General features: G+C 50.5%; 9 protein-coding genes across 9 annotated transcripts in view; 6 read left to right on the forward strand and 3 right to left on the reverse strand.

Annotated features, from left to right (window-relative positions):
• Positions 1–94: 94 nt before the first annotated feature.
• Z518_06165 (uncharacterized protein) lies at positions 95–598 on the forward strand (the record flags this gene model as incomplete). Its single annotated transcript, XM_013416975.1, has 1 exon — positions 95–598. One exon carries the CDS (start codon positions 95–97, stop codon positions 596–598), a length of 504 nt encoding a protein of 167 aa, XP_013272429.1.
• Positions 599–1,328: 730 nt separating this feature from the next.
• Positions 1,329–1,946, forward strand: Z518_06166 (uncharacterized protein; the record flags this gene model as incomplete). Its single annotated transcript, XM_013416976.1, has 1 exon — positions 1,329–1,946. One exon carries the CDS (start codon positions 1,329–1,331, stop codon positions 1,944–1,946), a length of 618 nt encoding a protein of 205 aa, XP_013272430.1.
• A 1,599-nt stretch (positions 1,947–3,545) lies between these two features.
• On the forward strand, positions 3,546–5,780 carry Z518_06167 (uncharacterized protein; the record flags this gene model as incomplete). The annotated part of the gene is made up of 3 exons (XM_013416977.1): positions 3,546–3,729; positions 3,789–5,010; positions 5,294–5,780. The coding sequence occupies 3 exons, from the start codon at positions 3,546–3,548 to the stop codon at positions 5,778–5,780; spliced, it is 1,893 nt and encodes a 630-aa protein (XP_013272431.1).
• Positions 5,781–6,432: 652 nt separating this feature from the next.
• Z518_06168 (V-type proton ATPase subunit B) lies at positions 6,433–8,184 on the reverse strand (the record flags this gene model as incomplete). Its single annotated transcript, XM_013416978.1, has 5 exons — positions 6,433–7,563; positions 7,614–7,775; positions 7,827–7,882; positions 7,944–8,028; positions 8,089–8,184. The coding sequence occupies 5 exons, from the start codon at positions 8,182–8,184 to the stop codon at positions 6,433–6,435; spliced, it is 1,530 nt and encodes a 509-aa protein (XP_013272432.1).
• A 789-nt stretch (positions 8,185–8,973) lies between these two features.
• On the forward strand, positions 8,974–10,326 carry Z518_06169 (uncharacterized protein; the record flags this gene model as incomplete). Its single annotated transcript, XM_013416979.1, has 1 exon — positions 8,974–10,326. The coding sequence occupies one exon, from the start codon at positions 8,974–8,976 to the stop codon at positions 10,324–10,326; it is 1,353 nt and encodes a 450-aa protein (XP_013272433.1).
• Positions 10,327–10,700: 374 nt separating this feature from the next.
• Z518_06170 (uncharacterized protein) lies at positions 10,701–11,686 on the reverse strand (the record flags this gene model as incomplete). Its single annotated transcript, XM_013416980.1, has 2 exons — positions 10,701–11,473; positions 11,539–11,686. The coding sequence occupies 2 exons, from the start codon at positions 11,684–11,686 to the stop codon at positions 10,701–10,703; spliced, it is 921 nt and encodes a 306-aa protein (XP_013272434.1).
• Positions 11,687–13,297: 1,611 nt separating this feature from the next.
• Positions 13,298–13,744, reverse strand: Z518_06171 (uncharacterized protein; the record flags this gene model as incomplete). Its single annotated transcript, XM_013416981.1, has 1 exon — positions 13,298–13,744. The coding sequence occupies one exon, from the start codon at positions 13,742–13,744 to the stop codon at positions 13,298–13,300; it is 447 nt and encodes a 148-aa protein (XP_013272435.1).
• Positions 13,745–14,021: 277 nt separating this feature from the next.
• On the forward strand, positions 14,022–14,408 carry Z518_06172 (uncharacterized protein; the record flags this gene model as incomplete). Its single annotated transcript, XM_013416982.1, has 2 exons — positions 14,022–14,280; positions 14,332–14,408. The coding sequence occupies 2 exons, from the start codon at positions 14,022–14,024 to the stop codon at positions 14,406–14,408; spliced, it is 336 nt and encodes a 111-aa protein (XP_013272436.1).
• A 1,377-nt stretch (positions 14,409–15,785) lies between these two features.
• Z518_06173 (uncharacterized protein) overlaps positions 15,786–18,910 on the forward strand; it is a gene marked incomplete at both ends in the record, with an annotated part of 4,744 nt that continues 1,619 nt past the window's right edge. Inside the window, 3 exons of the mRNA XM_013416983.1 lie at positions 15,786–16,758; positions 16,960–18,134; positions 18,366–18,860. Coding sequence (XP_013272437.1) covers positions 15,786–16,758; positions 16,960–18,134; positions 18,366–18,860 — 2,643 coding nt within the window. The remainder of the gene's footprint in view (positions 16,759–16,959; positions 18,135–18,365; positions 18,861–18,910) is intronic.

The raw sequence follows: 18,910 nt of genomic DNA on the forward strand, positions 1-18,910 counted from the left end.
CTTGTTTCTGAACTGTGTTTTAACTGTGCTTTCACCCGTCAACACCAGGGTGTGTCCGAAGGTTCGGAACATTGTCCTTCAATACCTCTCTGATATGGCTGGAATCAAGCTGCAGCCAACCCATCCACTGGCAATGATATGTCGACAACTAGCACAAGACAATGGATGGGGAGCGGTTTCAGAAACAGCACTGAACCTTTCACGGGATTTGTTCGTCAAGAATCTTGGTCGAGGGCACAGTGGGACGTTTGCCGTCCATCGATCATTGATCTGTCTCCTCCCTCGCGACAAACAACTTGAGGCGGCGAAGCGACTGTGTGAGGACTTGGTCAATAGTGCGGAGCAAGAACTGGTCGCACAATCTAGAGTTTCTCTTCACCAAAGAAAGCCAACGTCTATCAGCATGACTGAGCTGTGCATTGCCATGACCGAATTGGTCCACATCTATATCGACATGGAAGACTACGGTGTGGCGCAAGAACTGTGCTTATCGGTGGTCCAAAACTACAAAACTATCCCGGGAGTCAATTTTCCGGACAGCCGGGCCGCATATGCGATGGAAGACATGGAGATGTTGAAGGGGCAATCTGCTGGCTGAGGGAGGCTCTGAATGCGTCCTGTAAGCTTCGAGGTAAGGATGCTGCAGCGACAAAACATATCTGGGTGAAACTGGAGGAAATACTGCTTCAATCAGATCAGACGGGCGGGTTTGAGGTTCAGGGAGTTGGAAAACCGACGGATACGTTTGGGAACCACATCCCTCTATGATCCTTGGCTTTGAAGAGACTCGATAAGGACGTGACAACGTAGCTGGACGCAATTTGACCGAGCCTTTGGAGAAGTACATATAAATCTACGTCTGACAGCAGAGGTCGCATGTCATGACATAGCTTTTGCCGAAGGGTGCTTTTGTCAGACCAGGGTATATATTATGTCTTCATCTTTGGGGTAGTCAAGCACATTCGTCTTCTCTCCAACTTGAAATCCCAGTGGGACAAGAGGCTGCAATAATCAATATCGACTCTTGAATTAAGACTGCAGGACTATGGCACTTCTTTCGGGCCGCATCTTGGATTTCACAGTTTAGATATGTCCCTTGCAGGAGTCCAGGCCAGGTACGCCACGGTCGAGATGGCGGCAACTGCACATCAGCGAGAACCGAATGCTCCACCGCTCCGAGAAGACTGCTCAACGGACGATCGGAAATAATGGAATCGACGTCTAAAGCTCTCATCGACTCATGCCCAGGCTCGCACTCGTTATTTGATGCCGTGAGACATGTGAAATCTACCTCAATTGACCATCGCGAATCCTCTCTCCTTGATATTATGGCGTTGATATCCTCCGAGATTCCTATTTCTCAACTCAGGTTCTACATCTCAACTGCGTTACGACACGGGGCCACGGCATCAGAGATTCAATATCTTATCAACCAATCGAGCGCGTTCTATGGGGTCCCTCGAGCACTTACGGCGCAACATCGTGTGGCAGAGGTATTGGCACATTTCCTGAAACGAAGCCCCTATACCGAAGAGCGAGTCCAGGTCAATGATCACTCCACCATCGTCCAAGACTCCAATCCAGAGAGCAATGCGGTGCCCATCATCCTCATCCACGCCATCGGTCTCGATCGAAGAATGTGGAATGCTGTATTCACGCAGCTCACAAGCCAGGATCAAAGTATTCGCATAGTCTCCTACGATCTCCGTGGCCACGGTGCTGCCTCGTCCGCCCCGCCAACTCAATCCCTCGCACATCTGGCCTCGGATCTACGGGACTTGCTTAACAAACTCGACATCCTCAGAGCAGACATATACGGACAATCCTACGGAGGAGCCGTTGCACAATACTTCGGTCTCAACTATCCACATTACACACGATCTTTGGGTCTGGTAACTACGGCTGGCGAATTGGGCAGCCGCATGGCGGGCTATGAGTGGTCTTGACACCCTTGCAAGATTGAAGGAATTGAAGTGTCCTCTGCTTGTCGTCTGCGGAGTTCAGGATGCGAGTACAGGTCCCAGGTTCATGAAGAGGCTGAAGGACGCCTGTGACACCGAGATGATCTATGCACAATTGGATCCTGGCGTACATATGATGGCCCTGGAACAAAGTCAAGAACTCACGACAGAGATTATGGCCTTCAGAAAGATGATGGATAGGCGAAGAATATGAAGGTAAAGATGAGGATTATTTGCAGACATGTGTCTGCATATTGGGAGATGCCCGAGGCCGTCCGTTGGCTGGTGTTCTTGATGCATGGTACTCCCTGGTCCGACGCGAGCATCTGGGCAACGAAGAATGAATTCGTATGCAGAACCTCCACTCCCTCATGAAATCATAGAAACTTCGCCGTACGAGACAAGAGCCTGGACGTTTGGTGAGCGGATTCTTTCTCCTTCACACCCGTGGCAGGTGTATTTTCAATGCCAGACCAGCCGGCAATCTGAAAACGCTCTTTCCTGAATAGGCCTTCGTTTACGCCCGGCTTTAGGCACCACTAGAGCCTTGGGTTCGACACTCTTTAGATTCAGACGTTATCAAGAGCTTGTATCCGAGTGGGTCTTGGACAGGCTGGGTTGGATCCGTCCAGTGTCGCATAGCGATTCCCAGACCTCCCTCTCCGTGCGAAATCCAAAAAATTCGAGCTCCAATGGGAGCAACACACTCAGCCAATCAACTTGCCTGATAGAGAGTTGTTCGGTCGCCTCCACCTAGAGATTCTTATCCTGTCGCCCTACATCGAGACACTGGTCAAGATTCCTCAACAGGATGTTTTCGTGTCACTCTATTCTTGAGCATACTCCGTCAACAGGGCACAATTCGACGTTTCGTTCAGCCGTGAAACGTCTCCGGCTCTGCCATGTAGTTGATGGGAAGGGCAAGAACTGTAGAACTCTGTCTGCATGCCCATCTGGCGTCAAATGGTTGTAATGATACGGACCGGTGGTGTGAATTCATGTACTACCTCGATCTGATCTTCGTCTGACTCCCCCAATGAGAGCCTGTCGGGGAAAGGCTTGTTCCTTTTCATATCAGCCGCCGGAAAACTTATTTCGACGCCGATTACTTCGACGACTGCCATCACCAAACGGACCCCCTGGGAGAGATGCATTGTCTATGTCACGTTGATGGAAATGAAAGGGCCACTGTGCGGGAGCGACTCGCGGTGGGTACGATCCATCGAGCTGAGGTGATGGTACACAACGGTGACATGCGTAAAGGATATTGTTCCTCGGCAACGATGTCCAGACAATAGTTAGTATAAGACGTCAGGAAAGGAGTTTTCCCTCAACATCAAGTTGCCGATGACCGTAATATCGAAATGACGAGCACTATGTCCCAGCCCTGCCTTAAGTCGGTAAAAGCTGATGTTGAATAGGCTTAACGTCATAGCCCTTGCCTTGATGCCCGGAATTCAACCCCGGCCCTTTGGTTCCTTGTGCTGACCCCGAGCGACTACTTTCATCTCGATTCTCAGTGTGAAAAATCTACCATCCTCATCTCTTTTGCTCCTTCAATGCCTCTCTCTCGCATCCTCCTCCATGTCCCTCATCCAACACGTCTCCTCAGCCGAAGGAGTCGATCAAGAGCCCGATACCGCCAGCCTTCGCCTCTCCCGTCAACCGAGCCTCTCCATCACCTATGACCCCACCCCCGGCGGCGCTCCACCACCGGAGAGACTCGAGCCGCTCGCTGCCTATGAAGTATCGCAAAGCAGGCGTATAGGTGAGCATATAACGCCCTTCGAGATACCAATCGACCCCCGACTGATTCGTATTGTCCAGCGCAGGTGGTGGTCGGCGTCCTCTCCTGTGTCTTGGCATCAGGCATTGTCTTTGGGTTCGATGCTCTCAAGTCCATCCTCGTGGATGAAGAAGTCTATCGCGATCTATGCACCGAGAAGGAACTCCGAGATGATGTGTGGCTTTGCTACATGCAGGATCAGAGACTCAACCTTACATTCGTCATCGCCTCCGTCACCACCAACATCTCCGCGCTCCTCGTCGGCAGCATCCTTGACCGTTACGGTCCGCGAGTCTGTGGCTTCGTCAGCTCTGTACTCCTCGGCCTAGGAAGTATCTTCATGGCCTTTGCTCGGTCTTTATCTTTCGACGCCCTCTCTGTCGGAAGTTTCCTTCTCGCTCTCGGCGGCACATTCACCTTCGTGCCCTCCTTCCACCTATCCAATGCCTTCCCTCGCTTCCAAGGCCTCATTCTCGCCCTCGTCACCGGCGCCTTCGACGCCTCCGCCTCTGTCTTCCTCCTCTTCCGCCTTTTGTATCAGGCCACCAATGGCACTTTCACCCTCCAAAGGATCTTCCTCTTCTACCTCTTCGTGCCCCTTTTTATCCTTCTCACCCAACTGTTCGTCATGCCGGCCAAGAGCTACTCGACGCGCGGCGAACTCACGACTCAAAGGGGCCTGGCACAGGACGCCACGACTGACGTCCACGATAGTGACGACGAACTTGACACCGCCATGGAGATTATGCGTGTGCGCTCCGTCCGTGCCGACCAGCGTGGCCGCTCCATTGCCTCTATTGACGATCTGCTGGGGACGCCTGCCCAACAGTCAGCCTATGATCAAAAGGAAGACGACAAGCGCATTAACAGCGGGGTCTGGGGCGCGTTGCATGGCCTGCCTGCCTCGAAACAGCTACGGACCCCCTGGTTCGTGCTCATTACCTTGTTCACGATCCTGCAGATGTGTCGGTTCAATTTCTTCATGGCGACAATCTTCAGCCAGTACGAATACATGCTGAACAGTGAGAAGGAGGCGTTGAAAGTGATCGAATATTTCGATCTGGCGTTGCCGATTGGTGGCATCGCAACCGTGCCGTTTATTGGAGTCTTGTTGGATTATATGTCGACGGTGGCCGTGTTGAATCTGCTGGTTTTGCTCAGTACCATTATCGGTGTGCTTGGGGCAGTGCCGATGATTTGGGCTGCGTATGCGAATGTGACGCTGTTTGTGCTGTTTCGACCGCTTTATTACTCTGCTATGTCGTAAGTCGACCCTCCCCTCGCTTCCTTTCTCCGCTGTGTCCTTTCAAATTCATCATGCTGCCTTCCATCCTTTTTGACCCTCCCCTACTTATTCCCCTCCACACTAACCACAGTCAACACATGATCTATGCTCACCCTACCATGCTCTACCGAGACTTCACCCATCCCATTTTGTCTCTTGGCCATCGCCCTGCCCTTTTTTGGCCCTTTCTTCTTTGCTCTTCATTTTGTCCTCTTTGCTCGAGCGTCGACAATCTAATAATCACGTGTTGGTGCTCCTTAGAGACTACACAGCCAAAGTCTTCGGACACGCAACATTTGGCACTGTCTATGGAGCTATCATCTGTCTTTCCGGCCTATTCACATTCTCCCAGTCCGGGCTACAAGCTATCCTCCACGACATGTTCGACGACGACCCGGAGCCGATGAACTTGGGCCTTGCGACAGCTGGCCTGATTCTGGGTATGGCGCTGGTCATGTATGTTGACATCAAGGGAAGAGCAATGCAGCGTGACCGTGACCGTGCTGGACCTGGCGCGGGTTTCAGTACTGATGTCGGAGTTGAAGAGAGACGAGGCTTACTTTCTTCTCGCGATAGGGAAAGGGACTGGTCAAGACAGGGATATGGTCAGGGTCTGAATCAGAGTCTCAACGGCAGTGCAGGAGGCGGTACCAGTCATGAAGACCCGGAAAGACGTGCTCTCCTGCCCAGATCGAGTAGGCAGACGTTGGGCTTGTCGACGGTGCAGGAAACGAGGGAGTATACTTAAATACGGCCGAACATCTCCTGAAAGCATGGATCTGAACGTGAAAAGCATGTCCTATATAAAGTCCTATCGAGCATAGGGTAACAAAGAGAGGTCGTTATATATGAAACTAGACTAGACCAGACGTCGTACACTCTCTGGATACAATATTCCGCTTCTATGGTACGGCTGTATGATAGCCCCCGTACTTTGACCGAGGAAAGGAAAGGGAAAGGGGGAAGAAGGAAGAAGGCTGAGGGAGAATGTTCATCCGAAGACTATCGACTCCTTTTTTGAGCATCTCTTCCATCCCAAATTCAGAAGGACATTCCTGAGTTACCCAGCCTTGCTGATAAGGGACAAGTTCCCGGTCAAGAAGATGGATGAATGGTTGGATGTTTGGTGCAAGCATGAGAATAAAGGAGGTAGTGTATCACATGTGTCGATTGGAAACTAACCTTACATTTCTATATGCCGCAACCCCATTTTACAAGGAATTGCTCGCTTTGCACTGAACGCCACTCCTGCAAGGTGAATGACTTCGCCGACACTTGGAGTCGCCTCAACAAAATCTGAAGGAAGCACCGGACATTCGTACTCCCACCGACCCGGCACCATGATCACAGGGTCTTACTCGCTTGACCAAACTGACCGGCGAGTCAATTCTCGATCATCTCTAATCATCCAACAAATTTGGTTCCCCGTTCATCTGCTTCCCTCCATCCTGGTTATCTCTGGTGTCTTTGTGGCCCCTCTCCTTTTTGCTGTGGCTCTTTCTTGAGTAGAATTCATCAAGAATTTTAGGGTTGATCCGGTTGAGTAATTCCTTGGGGAAAATTCGAAGCAAGTTCCAGCCAATGTCCAAACTATCGAAGATGGTTCGTTTGTCATATGGACTTTGTGAGATGAATTGTTTCTCGAATTTCTCCAAGAATTCGAGAGAAAGCTTGTCTTCGGAACTCAAAGCTTCGTCACCGACGACAGCTTTCATGGCTGCGGCATCACGGCCAATGGCATATTTGGCGTAGAGTTGATTCGATACATCACCATGGTCTTTTCTGGTCAAACCTTCACCAATGGCAGATTTCATCAGTCGAGAAAGTGACGGCAGGACATTGATAGGTGGGTAGACACCCTTGTTGTACAATTGTCGATCCACGAAGATTTGTCCTTCGGTAATGTATCCGGTCAAGTCGGGAATGGGATGAGTGATATCATCGTTCGGCATGGTCAAGATGGGAATTTGAGTAATGGATCCGTTTCGGCCCTCAACACGACCGGCTCGTTCGTAAATGGTGGACAAGTCGGTGTACATGTAACCCGGATAACCACGTCGACCAGGAACTTCTTCTCGAGCAGCAGAGACTTCTCGAAGGGCGTCGCAATATGCGGACAAATCGGTCAAGATGACCAGAACGTGCTTTTCGAGTTGATAGGCGTAGTATTCTGCTGTGGTCAACGCAAGTCGAGGTGTGATGATACGTTCAATGGTGGGATCGTTGGCCAAGTTCAAAAACAATGTGACTCTTTCCATGGAACCATTTTCCTCGAAATCGCGGGTGAAGAATCGAGCGGTTTCCATGTTAACACCCATGGCGGCAAAGACGATGCTGAAGTTTTCCTCATGATCATCATGGACACCTTTGTGGGGTTGCTTGACCAAACCTGCTTGCCGACAAATCTGGGCGGCGATTTCGTTGTGAGGTAAACCGGCAGCAGAGAAGATGGGAATCTTTTGACCTCGAGCGACAGAGTTCATACAATCAATGGCGGAAATACCTGTCGAGATCATTTCTTCAGGGTAAACCTTTAGCCAGGTCAGTATGTCTGTGTAGAATTGACCCAGGTTAAACATACCCGCGAATATGGGTTGATGGGACTTCCATTGATGTCCAGGTAATCCTCGGCCAATACCTTGGGGCCTTTATCTATAGCTCTTCCTGAACCATCGAAAATTCGGCCCAGCATGTCTTCCGAAACACCAATCTTGAGGCTATGACCCGTGAATTCGACTTTGGTCTAGGATGTATGAGCGGGATGACGTGGCACAGACGAAGGGAGGATCTATACCTTCTTGACATCGATGCCAGGGGTTCCTTCAAACACTTGGACAACAGCCCTGTTTCCTGCAAGACAAACATCAATCTTCCGAACCCATCATAGTCTCTGCGCCGTTGTAGGACACACCTCTTGCTTCAAGGACCTGACCAGATCTTGTGGAGCCATCAGGTAACGTCAAACTGACAATTTCGTTGTATCTGGGGAATTTGACCTGGTCCAAAGATTGTTAGCGAGATCGATTTCACTCGGCGGAGCTTGAGGTTCAACGCACATTATCTAGGATGACCAGAGGGCCGTTGATACCTGCAATTGTATTGTATTTCAATCTGGGCTTGATGGAAGCCATCCGGGGATCAAGGTCGGCCATGTTGGCGGCCTGGGAGAAAGATAGTGGGAAATTGAGAAGAACGATGAGGAATGGTGAGGAAGGCAGAAGGAAATTGTTTGCTGGGTTGGAGAGCTATTCAGCAAAAAAAGAACGAATGGTTAGGAGCGATGATGCAGGCGGGCACAGCTGGCGAGCTCGCAAGCCGGGAAGCTGGGGAGGATCTCGGGCTAGTTGGTTAGTGGTTAGGATTTGGTGCCAGAGATAGTCCAGATTGATAGAGCCACTCTTAATCGATACAAGTGGCCAATTGGTGAGGGCTCGAAGGGCTTCGAAGATGAAGAGCAGAGGGAGCTGCCACTGAGAGCAATCAGAAGCGAGTGGTGGGCCATCTGCCGATGAAATGGCGATGCCTTGACGCAATACACGTGATATCACCTGATCTGACCGGCAAATATCATGTGATAGCACGTGATCGGAATCACCTGCCCCAAATCAACATGACCTGAGTTCTCTAAAAATATGTCTTCTTCAGCCTTGTCGTCTTATTCTTTATGTTCTTACTTATCCTACTCACTTTCCAATAAAAAATCTTCGCCCCCACGTTGCCTCCTGGCCCGCAGACTGATGCCCTGGCCTCTCGCCTCTAGGCCCCCCCCCGGGGGAGCTCCTCCTCCACCGCATCAGGTCAACCGTCAGGCTGAATCTCAAAAAATGAATCGACGTTATTCCTTCTTTCCTTTATCTTCTCCTTCTGTTCTTGTCTGTTCTCGATCCTTGTTGTCGAAGTTTCTTTTGTTTGCAGTTCGTCGATGTCCACCCGCCGAAAATATGGCTGTTCCCACATCGGACCAATATCAATACTTGCTTCCCCTCTATGATTTTGATAAACAAACAGCCCTGCAACATTATTCACTTGACTTCACAGGTTTCACACTGAATCCCAGTCCAAATTTCAACGCATTCTCCAAGACTTTCAGCGACTTACAGGACATCCAAGGCTTTCATATCTTGCTGGGTCAGGGCGATGGGTTCCATGACAGTCCTCTGCCCATCACGAGAGAAAATTTCCAGGATCTCTGTGCTGGATGGAAAATCTCGCCCAAGGCCCTGAGAAGGCGTCAAGGTCCAGAGAACTGTTTCAATTATCACTTTGAAGAAGCCCCACGCAATACTCTCTCTACCGCGGCAGCTTCAACTTCCACTCCGGCCGCGCCGACCTACAAATTCCTCAATATCGTCTTACAACACGACATAATACGCTTATTCTGCCTCATTCGCTACGACATCACCGCTCCAGGGTCCGCGCGATGCTTTATCACGCTCCCTGAAAATGAACATGCTCGGGTCACGGCGCTCCTTCGAGACTACGCCGACGAAATCTTCGCCAGCCCACCGGCCCTAGCCAGCCTGCTCCTCGTCCACGTCAGTACCTTCATGAACAACATTCTAGGAGGCCTGCGCACCGAGCGCTACAGGATCCAAACCCGCCTCGGCATCACAAATACCGAAACTCGCTCCTGGCTAGCGAGGCAAGGTCACCATGGAGAACCTGATCATCGATTTGACATGCTCAATGTCGAAATTCACCATTTCCGCACCTCTCTTTACAACGCCAAAGAGTCGCTCTCCATCCTGACATACTTGCTCAATGCTCACAAATCTGTACTGGAGCTGTACACCGACCACACCGACGCATCGACAGCCTTTCAATGCATCAAAGACGTCCTCCTAACATGTGAACAGCACCAGGCCCAAACCGAGTACTCGGACAGCATAGCCGAAAGCCAGAGCTCCATGCTTTTCAACATGATCAATCAACGCGACAGCCGACTGAATTACTCCGTTGCACAATCTAGTCGACAGATTGCCGCCGCGTCCCGCCGTGACAGCTCCGCCATGAAAACCATCTCGATATTGACCCTGATTTTCCTCCCCGGTACTTTCGTCTCAGCGATCTTCTCCACTACCATCTTCAACTTCAACACCGACGATGAAGATGCCGGCCGGTACGGCAAAGTCGGCAGCGCATGGTGGATTTACTTTCTTTGCTGTGTCTTGTTGACGCTGATGACAGTCGGCATTTGGGCGGGCTGGATGGTCTGGCGTCTGAGGAAGGCGGCGCAAGAGGATCGGAGGGACGAGGAGCAGCTGAACCGAGACCATGATCTCCGTCAGAGCTGACCTTGACAAGACAGGACGTTAAGCGGCTGTAGCTTCTCCTTCTCGATCTCAAGAGGCGAGTTTGACATCTTATTTTGATCCCGAGCAAGGGCGAATTGCAGTAGCATTTCCTTTAGGGCGGAGGAAACTACACAATTTGACGACAATTTGGACGATAAGAGGGACCACCCGACACGCTCCCATTTACGTCAGCGCCATTTGATGCTCGGGACGATACGTACATATCCTAATCTATATTCGTTCACAGAAATTCTCAGCGCGAAACCTGTCTCCCTCATTAATGCTCAGGCTCGCCGCACCAACTTCATTCAATAATTGCGCTCGCTTTCGCAGTCTTCCCTCCAGCCACAACTTTTCCACAACCTTTTCAACACTCACGCAACCTTGATATCTGCCCTCAATCCATCCGAAGCAGTGGCACTAACCAATCTCGACGCCTGCATCTCATCCTCGGCCCAGAACCCAATGCCCCAACAACGCTTCGTGGCCGGGTACACCCTGGTCGCAAACGCACATCTGCTATTGGCAAAGACCTCGAAGACCGACTCGTCGAAGAACACATGGAGCTCCAAACGTTCCCTGCACTGAGATCCGTCATCGCTGTTCTTGAACGAGAACAATGTGAACGGCGCAGTCTCGGGGAACGTGTGAATGTCCGGGTCCACATGGCTCGAGTCTGGGCGGTCGATCTTCAGAGTCTCGGTCTCGGGAATGAAGGAGATCATGGTTGAAGATGCGATCTCATGCTCTTCATTGTGGAAGATGCTCAGTCCGATGCGCGAGCAGGAGTCCGAGACATCTAGCACCGCGAGGAGTTCGAAGCGACATGTTTGCACGTCCATGAAACAATCGTCTGCGGAAGTGAGGACCTGTGATCCTCGGACTAGTACTTGACGACCGCCATTCCGGAGTCCTTGCATGGACGTAGCCGGAGATATCCTCAGGGTACGGACGGTGAATGTGTCTTCAGACTCGGGCACGGCTTCGATGGATGTGATCTCTTCAAGTTTTAATTTCAGAGCGCCAGTCACCCCTCGAAGGCAGATCAGACTGAGTTCATGGGGCAAAGAGAGCATTCCACTCCAATTTTGTCGGTCCACCAGTTTCTGCGGGAGGTCTTCCTCTGTGACCCGCCCCAAGCCATCTGCTGGGAAGTCACCGGGTCGAAAAAAGTGTTGACGGCATATAAACACCCGTGGTCGAAACAGCCACCGCAAGCGTAGTCCATTCGTGGGATCCATGACCCATTTTCATCTTTGGTCGCATGCAGAATTCCACACATCCACTGCAGAGACTGTTCTGTGCGCAAGAACTTGGTGTTATCATGTGGATACTCTGTGAACGTTGATTCCGGGTGCATGGCATGAGACCCTTCACTGCCAACAACTATGAATTCCCGACTCGATCCATCGCCTTTATTGACCAGTGTCATAAAATTTCCGCATTCCCAATTGATGCCCAAATCGCCAGACCAGCGGGAAATTTGGTGATTCAATCCAATGTCGACTAAAACACCGAGGAAAGCTCATTGTGCAAGATTTGAAAGGTTCACGGTGTAGAGAAATGCAGTGGGTGTTCGGTCCTTGATACCCCCCGAGATCATATCGTACAGTATTGGTGAGGCTTCATCGTGGCCAAGTATTTTGTCCATTGACGGCCAGGATGCGACAAAAGGGTCTCGCCAGCCTGTGACAGAGAGACCTTGTGGTGGCTCTGGCAGAAGAGGATTCCCTCTAGGTTTGATCCAAGTCTTTCCACCGTCAAGTGAATGGACAGCGGCTAAAGTCTCGGTTTGCGGAGAACATGGCAAAGTATAGTGCAAGGGTAATCGACTCACGCCAGTGTGCAGAACAGTCAATTGACCAGGTTGGCCTTCCAACCCAGTGGGAATCAAGCAGCCCGTAAGGCATCCTTCTCTGTCATACCATGCGCCAGGCTTAATGGCAGGGGTCCCTGATACAGTCTAATTGATCATGTCGTTTGAAGTAGCGTGGCCCCAACAGATCGATCCCCAAGCGACTGCGCCGTACACATTCCTTCGTGCATTCCATTGAAAGAATAAATGATACAGACCTGTCGTGGGGTCATATCCAGGCGCACATGGATCATTCATCCATCCGCGAGGCGCTTGCACATGATACAGCGGTCGCCATCGAAGGAAGTGCAATGACGGAAGTGAAAACTGGTCGCTTGAAACGGCAGACTCCGGGCTGACATTTCACTTGTTCGCCCCAGACAGAATCATGAAGTATAGTTTATTCATCGAGAGTCATGCCTGGCCACATGGAATCGAGTGAAAGTTTCGACTTATGGCCGCCAACAGTTAGGGTGCTAGGAGCAAATGATGGGTATACTCGTATACAAAGCACTTATTCGGTTGCATCGCGATCGATGAAACCGGATCTGCAAACGGTACAAAAAGGGTCGTAGCAGCGACAGCCTATCGAAAGCGGATAATCATCAGGAAGGGTTGCCCCCCGCAATCGGATTCGGTAGTCGTTAGAGTTTGGAGTATACCCATCCGTCGATTCATTTGGTCATGGCTCCCAAGAGGAAAGTCATGACTAGTTTAAATAGCCAATGCCAGCAAACCATGGGCTCTGGGAGATTCTGTCTCGGTCTTTCACACCCTGACCTGAAGATCAACCCGAAGTGGAAATACTTTGGGCGTCCGTCTTCGAGAGGCATGCTATGCGGTTTGGCTGATTCGTTTGGAGGGATGCGGAGTTCGGGTAGCCCACACGATCGCAAACGAAAGAGTTACAATGGCGCCAAAGTGTTCTGTAGGTTGGTATCAAAAGTCTGAATTATCCCGAGGGCCGAGAGAAGACCTCGTGGTTTTGTCGTGTTGAGGTTATCCAAGTTGCTGGATTGAACCGCTATCGTGCAGATGCCGTTGAATCGCGAGTCGATGAGCATGGAATAAAATGCTTCTGGCCAAAACTCTGGTTGAGATGTTCTGTGTTTGATCTCATTCGCCCACAGGCTCAGGTCTCCCGCTAAAGAGTAGCTTGAACTTCACAATGTCCACAACTTCCAAGTCTTCGCCTTGCTTTAGATTGTCAAGCTTCGAGTCATTCTCATTTGCCTTCCGAAGGACCGCTAGCGGTTTGGCCAACTTTTTGATTTCACCGGTCAATCGTTGATGCTTGCCGACGTACAGATACACCTTCTTCATCCACTTCCCTTCATCTTGGTCTCGAGGGCTATACAAGGGGAAATCCAGTCGGCCGATTAAAGCGAGCTCAGGGGACCGGTGAGGGTTGTCTCCAGAAGATTGAAATGGGCCACGTATTGTCCCTTGAATCTCGACAATGGCGAGTCCCGTTGGTGTTTGGAGAAGCGAAGGAAGTGGGCTAGGTGCTGTGCCGTTTGCGTTACCGGAGCTGAGTGCTGTCCGTAATAAGACTAAAGGCATTGTTGCAACCTAGAAGGATCCTTGGTCTGGACTTTTTCATGAAATTGTCAAGAAATTAGTGTTGTTAAAGTCGTTGCCGGGAAATCCGCCTCTGCTTGGAATAGCACAGGTCTTGGCGACTAGCCGCGCAGCTCCCCTCGGGACTTTTCAGCTAGCGTAATCACGCGTCTCCATCATTAAACGCGTCTCCTTCAACATCTTTCCCACTTTCTTCATTGGCCTCTTAGGTCCTAGAATATGGCGGGATCGAAGCGATCGCTTGCCCCTGATGATTCAGATGGCGGAAAATCTAGCGTGCCGCTCCTGTGCCACCAAAAAGCCTGCTCGCCTCTCTTCGAAATTTGGTTCGACGACGGCATCACCGAAGACTGTGTCAACACCCGAGAGCGACAAGGATCATGGCTTGGATACGGGCAGCAGCGGCAGAAGCAGTGAAAAGACCCTTAGTAGCCGAGCCTTGCTTCAAGAGGTCTTGAAAATGGCAGAGAATGAGGATGAAGCGGAACTTATGATCCTTGAGTTGATGCTGTTGAGACGTTAGTTGACCACCTTCAAGGTAAGTTGCATCCAACTAACTGTCGATGTAGGAAATAATCTCGAGGCATTGCGCCGTAGGGAATGGATCGGGGCACCAAACTCGGCACCAAATTCGGCTATTATGTAATGGTACCTATGATTCTTTGGCTCCACCGCACAAACGTAGGTAGTCTTGCAGTCGCAAAACCTCGTCGTCGACCCTGTTTGTAAAGAAACTCTTAGTGTTTATAGGCCGTATGGTCCACGGATTGGATCCGATGGCGGTGGTGTTTCATCGGATCTAACTCATGAACTATGTCGAGTGTGATCAATAGAGCTTCTCTGGGTGGTCCACAGACTGGATCCGATGCGTGGATCACGTTGATATCGAGAATATCGACATCATAACTTGTGGGTAATATCCTCACGTGATACTGCCAAGCCTAATCACATGATACTTTCAACGTTTTTGACCAATCAAAGGGCCGGATTTGGCTTCAGCCAATCAACATCACGCTCTGCTAGGATAATCCGACAAATACCAAATTCTTTGCTCTGATTGGCTGTCCCCATCGGATCCAGTCCATGGACCACCAGAGAGAAGAGACAACCCCTCTTAGAACACCCTCGAATTCTTGCCAACGCCTCCAAAAACGTAACCCTGAGCAGTTGCACCTATTGCCCCAGCAACGGTATTGTTTGTCCTTGCCTTCGCTCTTGAGAAAGCGGTTGAATCGTTGTAACTGTGCTAAATTGACCTCCTTGCCCTTGCCCCTTATCCTGAGCCTTAAATGCATTCGCGAATTGTGTCTCATTTTGAGCATGCTTCTTACACTACGTCTTATCGCCGTTGATCTTACTGGCGCTCCAGTCACCCTCCGGGACCTCATTGTTCTCTGAAAGCCAATCCTTAATCTTCTCGATTTGGTCTTCAGTCTGCAAATTTGTCTGGATTCACTGGCGGCTCAATGCCCAACGGAGATCTGCACGTGATACTAGAAAGGTCGCCGGGCTCTCGCTTCCCTGCGGTGTAGCCCCGCCTTCTGCCACGTTACACAGACTAACAAGCCCTACATACTTCCAAAGCGCCTGTAACCATTTATCCCGGCCGTTGCCAAAGCACACAAGATAAGGCTGTTGCTTCAACCCTCATATACCAAAGACCAGGATTGTGTCCACATTCCCGACTTGAACACCATGTCGCTGTCGCGGGGCCTTCTTGTCCTTGCCTTTTACTTCATCAAGCAGTTCATCTTTGCTCACCTATCTCTCAGTTGCCTAACCTACTAATAGAGCCCCGTCGACGTCTCGCGTTCGATCATCCCTCTCAGCCTGATCGCCATATCTTGGGCCTCAGCATCGATCCTCTTCGCATCTCCATTTCTCTCTCCCCTTCCTTCGACCTTAGATGAGCAATTGCACTTCTCAGTATTCATCCATAGCCACGTCAACCTCTCTGAATACCGAAATCCAGCCTGATTCTTCCTGCAATTGCTTTACCTGCGCCTTTACAACTCCTTTCACAATGACCAGCCTTACTGCTCAAAACTACCATATTGGTTGGATATGCGCGCTGAACATCGAAATGACTGCCGCTATGGCCATGTTGGATGAAGAACATGAGATGTTACCAGGACAAGATCCACAAGATCATAATAGTTACGTGTTGGGTCGCATCCACCAGCATAACGTGGTGATTGCATGTATGCCAGAAGGGGTGGATGGGTTAGTTCCTGCGGCCAATGTGGCGAAGGACATGGCGAGGACTTTCCCTGCGCTCCGAATCGGACTGATGGTTGGCATTGGTGGCGGCATCCCTGATCTCGCCAAGGGAGTTGACATTCGCTTGGGCGATATTGTGGTGAGCAAGCCGGAGAAAACTTTGGGAGGCGTCGTGCAATATGACAAGGGCAAAGCTGAGAACGGAGGGAAATTTGTGGTCAAAGGTCAGCTCAATGCACCACCAGCTCTCCTATTGCAGACTCTCGCTCAACTCCGTGCACGTCATGCAATGCGCCCGAGCAAGGTATCCAATTATATCAGTGAAGCGATTACACGGAACCCGATGATGGAGGAAAGCGGCTTCACTTTTCCATCCTTGCCCGATTGCTTTTACTGCAGTGTCTGTGACAAAGACATTGAAAGTTCTATACCCAACTGCGAAGGGCTCCATACCAAGCGGAATCAAAGGAAGAATCACAACCCGGTGGTCCATTATGGAGTGATTGCGTCTGGAAACCAGGTGGTGAAGGATGCAGCTGTGCGAGACCGATTGCGAGATGAGTTTAACGCCTTCTGTGTGGAAATGGAGGCGGCAGGACTGATGAACGAGTTCCCCTGTCTCGTGATCCGGGGCATTTGCGATTACGCCGATTTGCATAAAAACGATGGTTGGCACCCATATGCTGCGATGGCTGCTGCGGCATACGCCAAAGAATTTCTTCAATACATCACTCCGGCGCGGGCCTGCCAGGAACAGCCTATCCAAAACGTATTAGGTAGGTGAGAATGACAGAAATCCTTTGCTAGTGCAGATACCCGGGAGGAAGCAAACTTGTGGCAAGATGATAATTTTCCAACGCCTGCTCAAATTATGGTCCTCGAGTGGTCACTTTCTCTGGGGATCCCGATGCCAGCTGTTTCTGTCTCATTTCCGTCCTACCACCGAATCGAAGAGACCCTGACAATAATATCTTAAGGTTTACTTGATGAGATACGTCATAGTGCGCAAGCGCAACTGGAAGCCACCCAAGCACAGACCGAGCAAAGTAAAACCCAATATGAGAGTGACAAACATAGCCAATGCCACCGAACCTTCAAAATCGGTGCGTATGAAAATCAGAAGGACATCAACCATGAGCGAGTGGCTGGCACTTGCCAATGGGTACTATCTAACCCTCTATATCGTCAATGGACCGCCAGATTACACGATGATCTGCTCTGGATCTCAGCCGATCCCGGCTGTGGCAAGTCGGTCCTCGCCAGATTCCTCGTCGACGAGGAGCTTCGAAATACTGATAAGCATACTGTATGCTATTTCTTCTTCAAAGACAGCGAGGAGCAGGATAACCTAATGACTGCTCTTTGCGCCCTCCTCCATCAATTGTTCTCCAACCAGCCTCGCCTGATCCGATATGCGATTCCAGCATGGGAGAAGACCGGCGACAAACTGCAACAGGACGTGCTTGAGCTATGGCGTATCTTGCTCGCAGGGGCCAGAGATGAGCAGGCCCGCGATGTGACTTGCGTTCTAGATGCGCTGGACGAATGTCGACTCCCCGACCGACAGTGGCTGATTAATATGCTAACGAAGTTTTATACCGGGATATCGGCCACTTCATCTGTGACGCAACGGGGCCGACTAAAATTTCTGGTTACCAGTCGGCCATATGATGACATCCAAGCCGAGTTCCAGAAGACACTGGGCAATCTACCTACGATCCGACTACGAGGCGAAGAGAAGAATGACCAAATCCACCAAGAAATTGACCTTGTTATCCGCATGCGAGTGACACAACTCGCGGAAGACTTAGGATTACAACGTCAAATTAAGGAACAACTAGAAAGTCAGCTACTGGAGATGGACCACCGCACGTATTTGTGGCTTCATCTTGCTATTGAAGATATACGCGAGACTTACAAAAATAGTCTCCGACCTGAGGAAGCAGCGATTAAGTCACTCCCCTCGACTGTAGAAGAAGCATACGAGAAAATCTTGAGCCGAATCAATGAAGAGCAGAGAAGCAACGTGAAAAAGATCCTACAGATCGTGGTAGGGGCACGCCGACCACTATCTGTCCAGGAGATGGCCATTGCTCTCGGATTAGCCACATCACCACACCATAAATCCCTCCACGAGGCTCGAATCGACCCTGTAAGGCTTGAGACTAATATTCGACATTGGTGCGGTCTCTTCGTCTTCATCAACCACGCGAGAATATACCTAATCCACCAAACAGCCAAGGAATTTCTGATATGTGAAAGGGGTTGTCCTCCTTCTCTTTCTGGGTGGAAGCATTGTCTTGATCCTCGGGGAGTTGAGAAAGATATGACCCGAATATGTGTTGAGTTTCTCTCTTTGAAAGATGGTTGGCCAACCGCACAGTCTCTGGTCCAAAAATTCGACATGCTCTCGCGAATCGACGATTTCTTAGAGAAAGATGACCATGTCCAAAGTTTCCTAGTCTATTCGTCAGAATACTGGCCCTCTCACCTTCGAGATGCCGAGATGCCAACGGATGACTCTGCTATGACGAGGTTGTCCCAACTTTATGCCACCGACGGTCCTCCATATAGTCTATGGTTCGCAATCTTTTGGAAGACGACCCATCCGTATGAGATTCAGCCACGAATAAATTCTATTCGTTTAGCCGCACTCCTAGGGCATGAGAAGTTATTACAGTTGATCCTACAGTCGGCAGAACACCACAAGATAAACGAACCTGACGACCGTGGTCGCACAGCGTTAATGTGGGCAAGCCAGCTTGGCTACGACAAAGCGGTGCAGATACTTCTTAACAAAGGGGCGGATGTCAGTGCTCAAGGAGGAGAGTATGGCAATGCACTGCAGGCGGCATCAGCAGGTGGCCATGAGAGGGTGGTGCAGATGCTCCTGGATGCCAGAGCGGATGTCAATGCTCAAGGAGGAGA

The sequence above is a fragment of the Rhinocladiella mackenziei genome (assembly GCF_000835555.1).
Source record: "Rhinocladiella mackenziei CBS 650.93 unplaced genomic scaffold supercont1.4, whole genome shotgun sequence".
Taxonomy (NCBI): Eukaryota; Fungi; Ascomycota; class Eurotiomycetes; order Chaetothyriales; family Herpotrichiellaceae; genus Rhinocladiella; species Rhinocladiella mackenziei.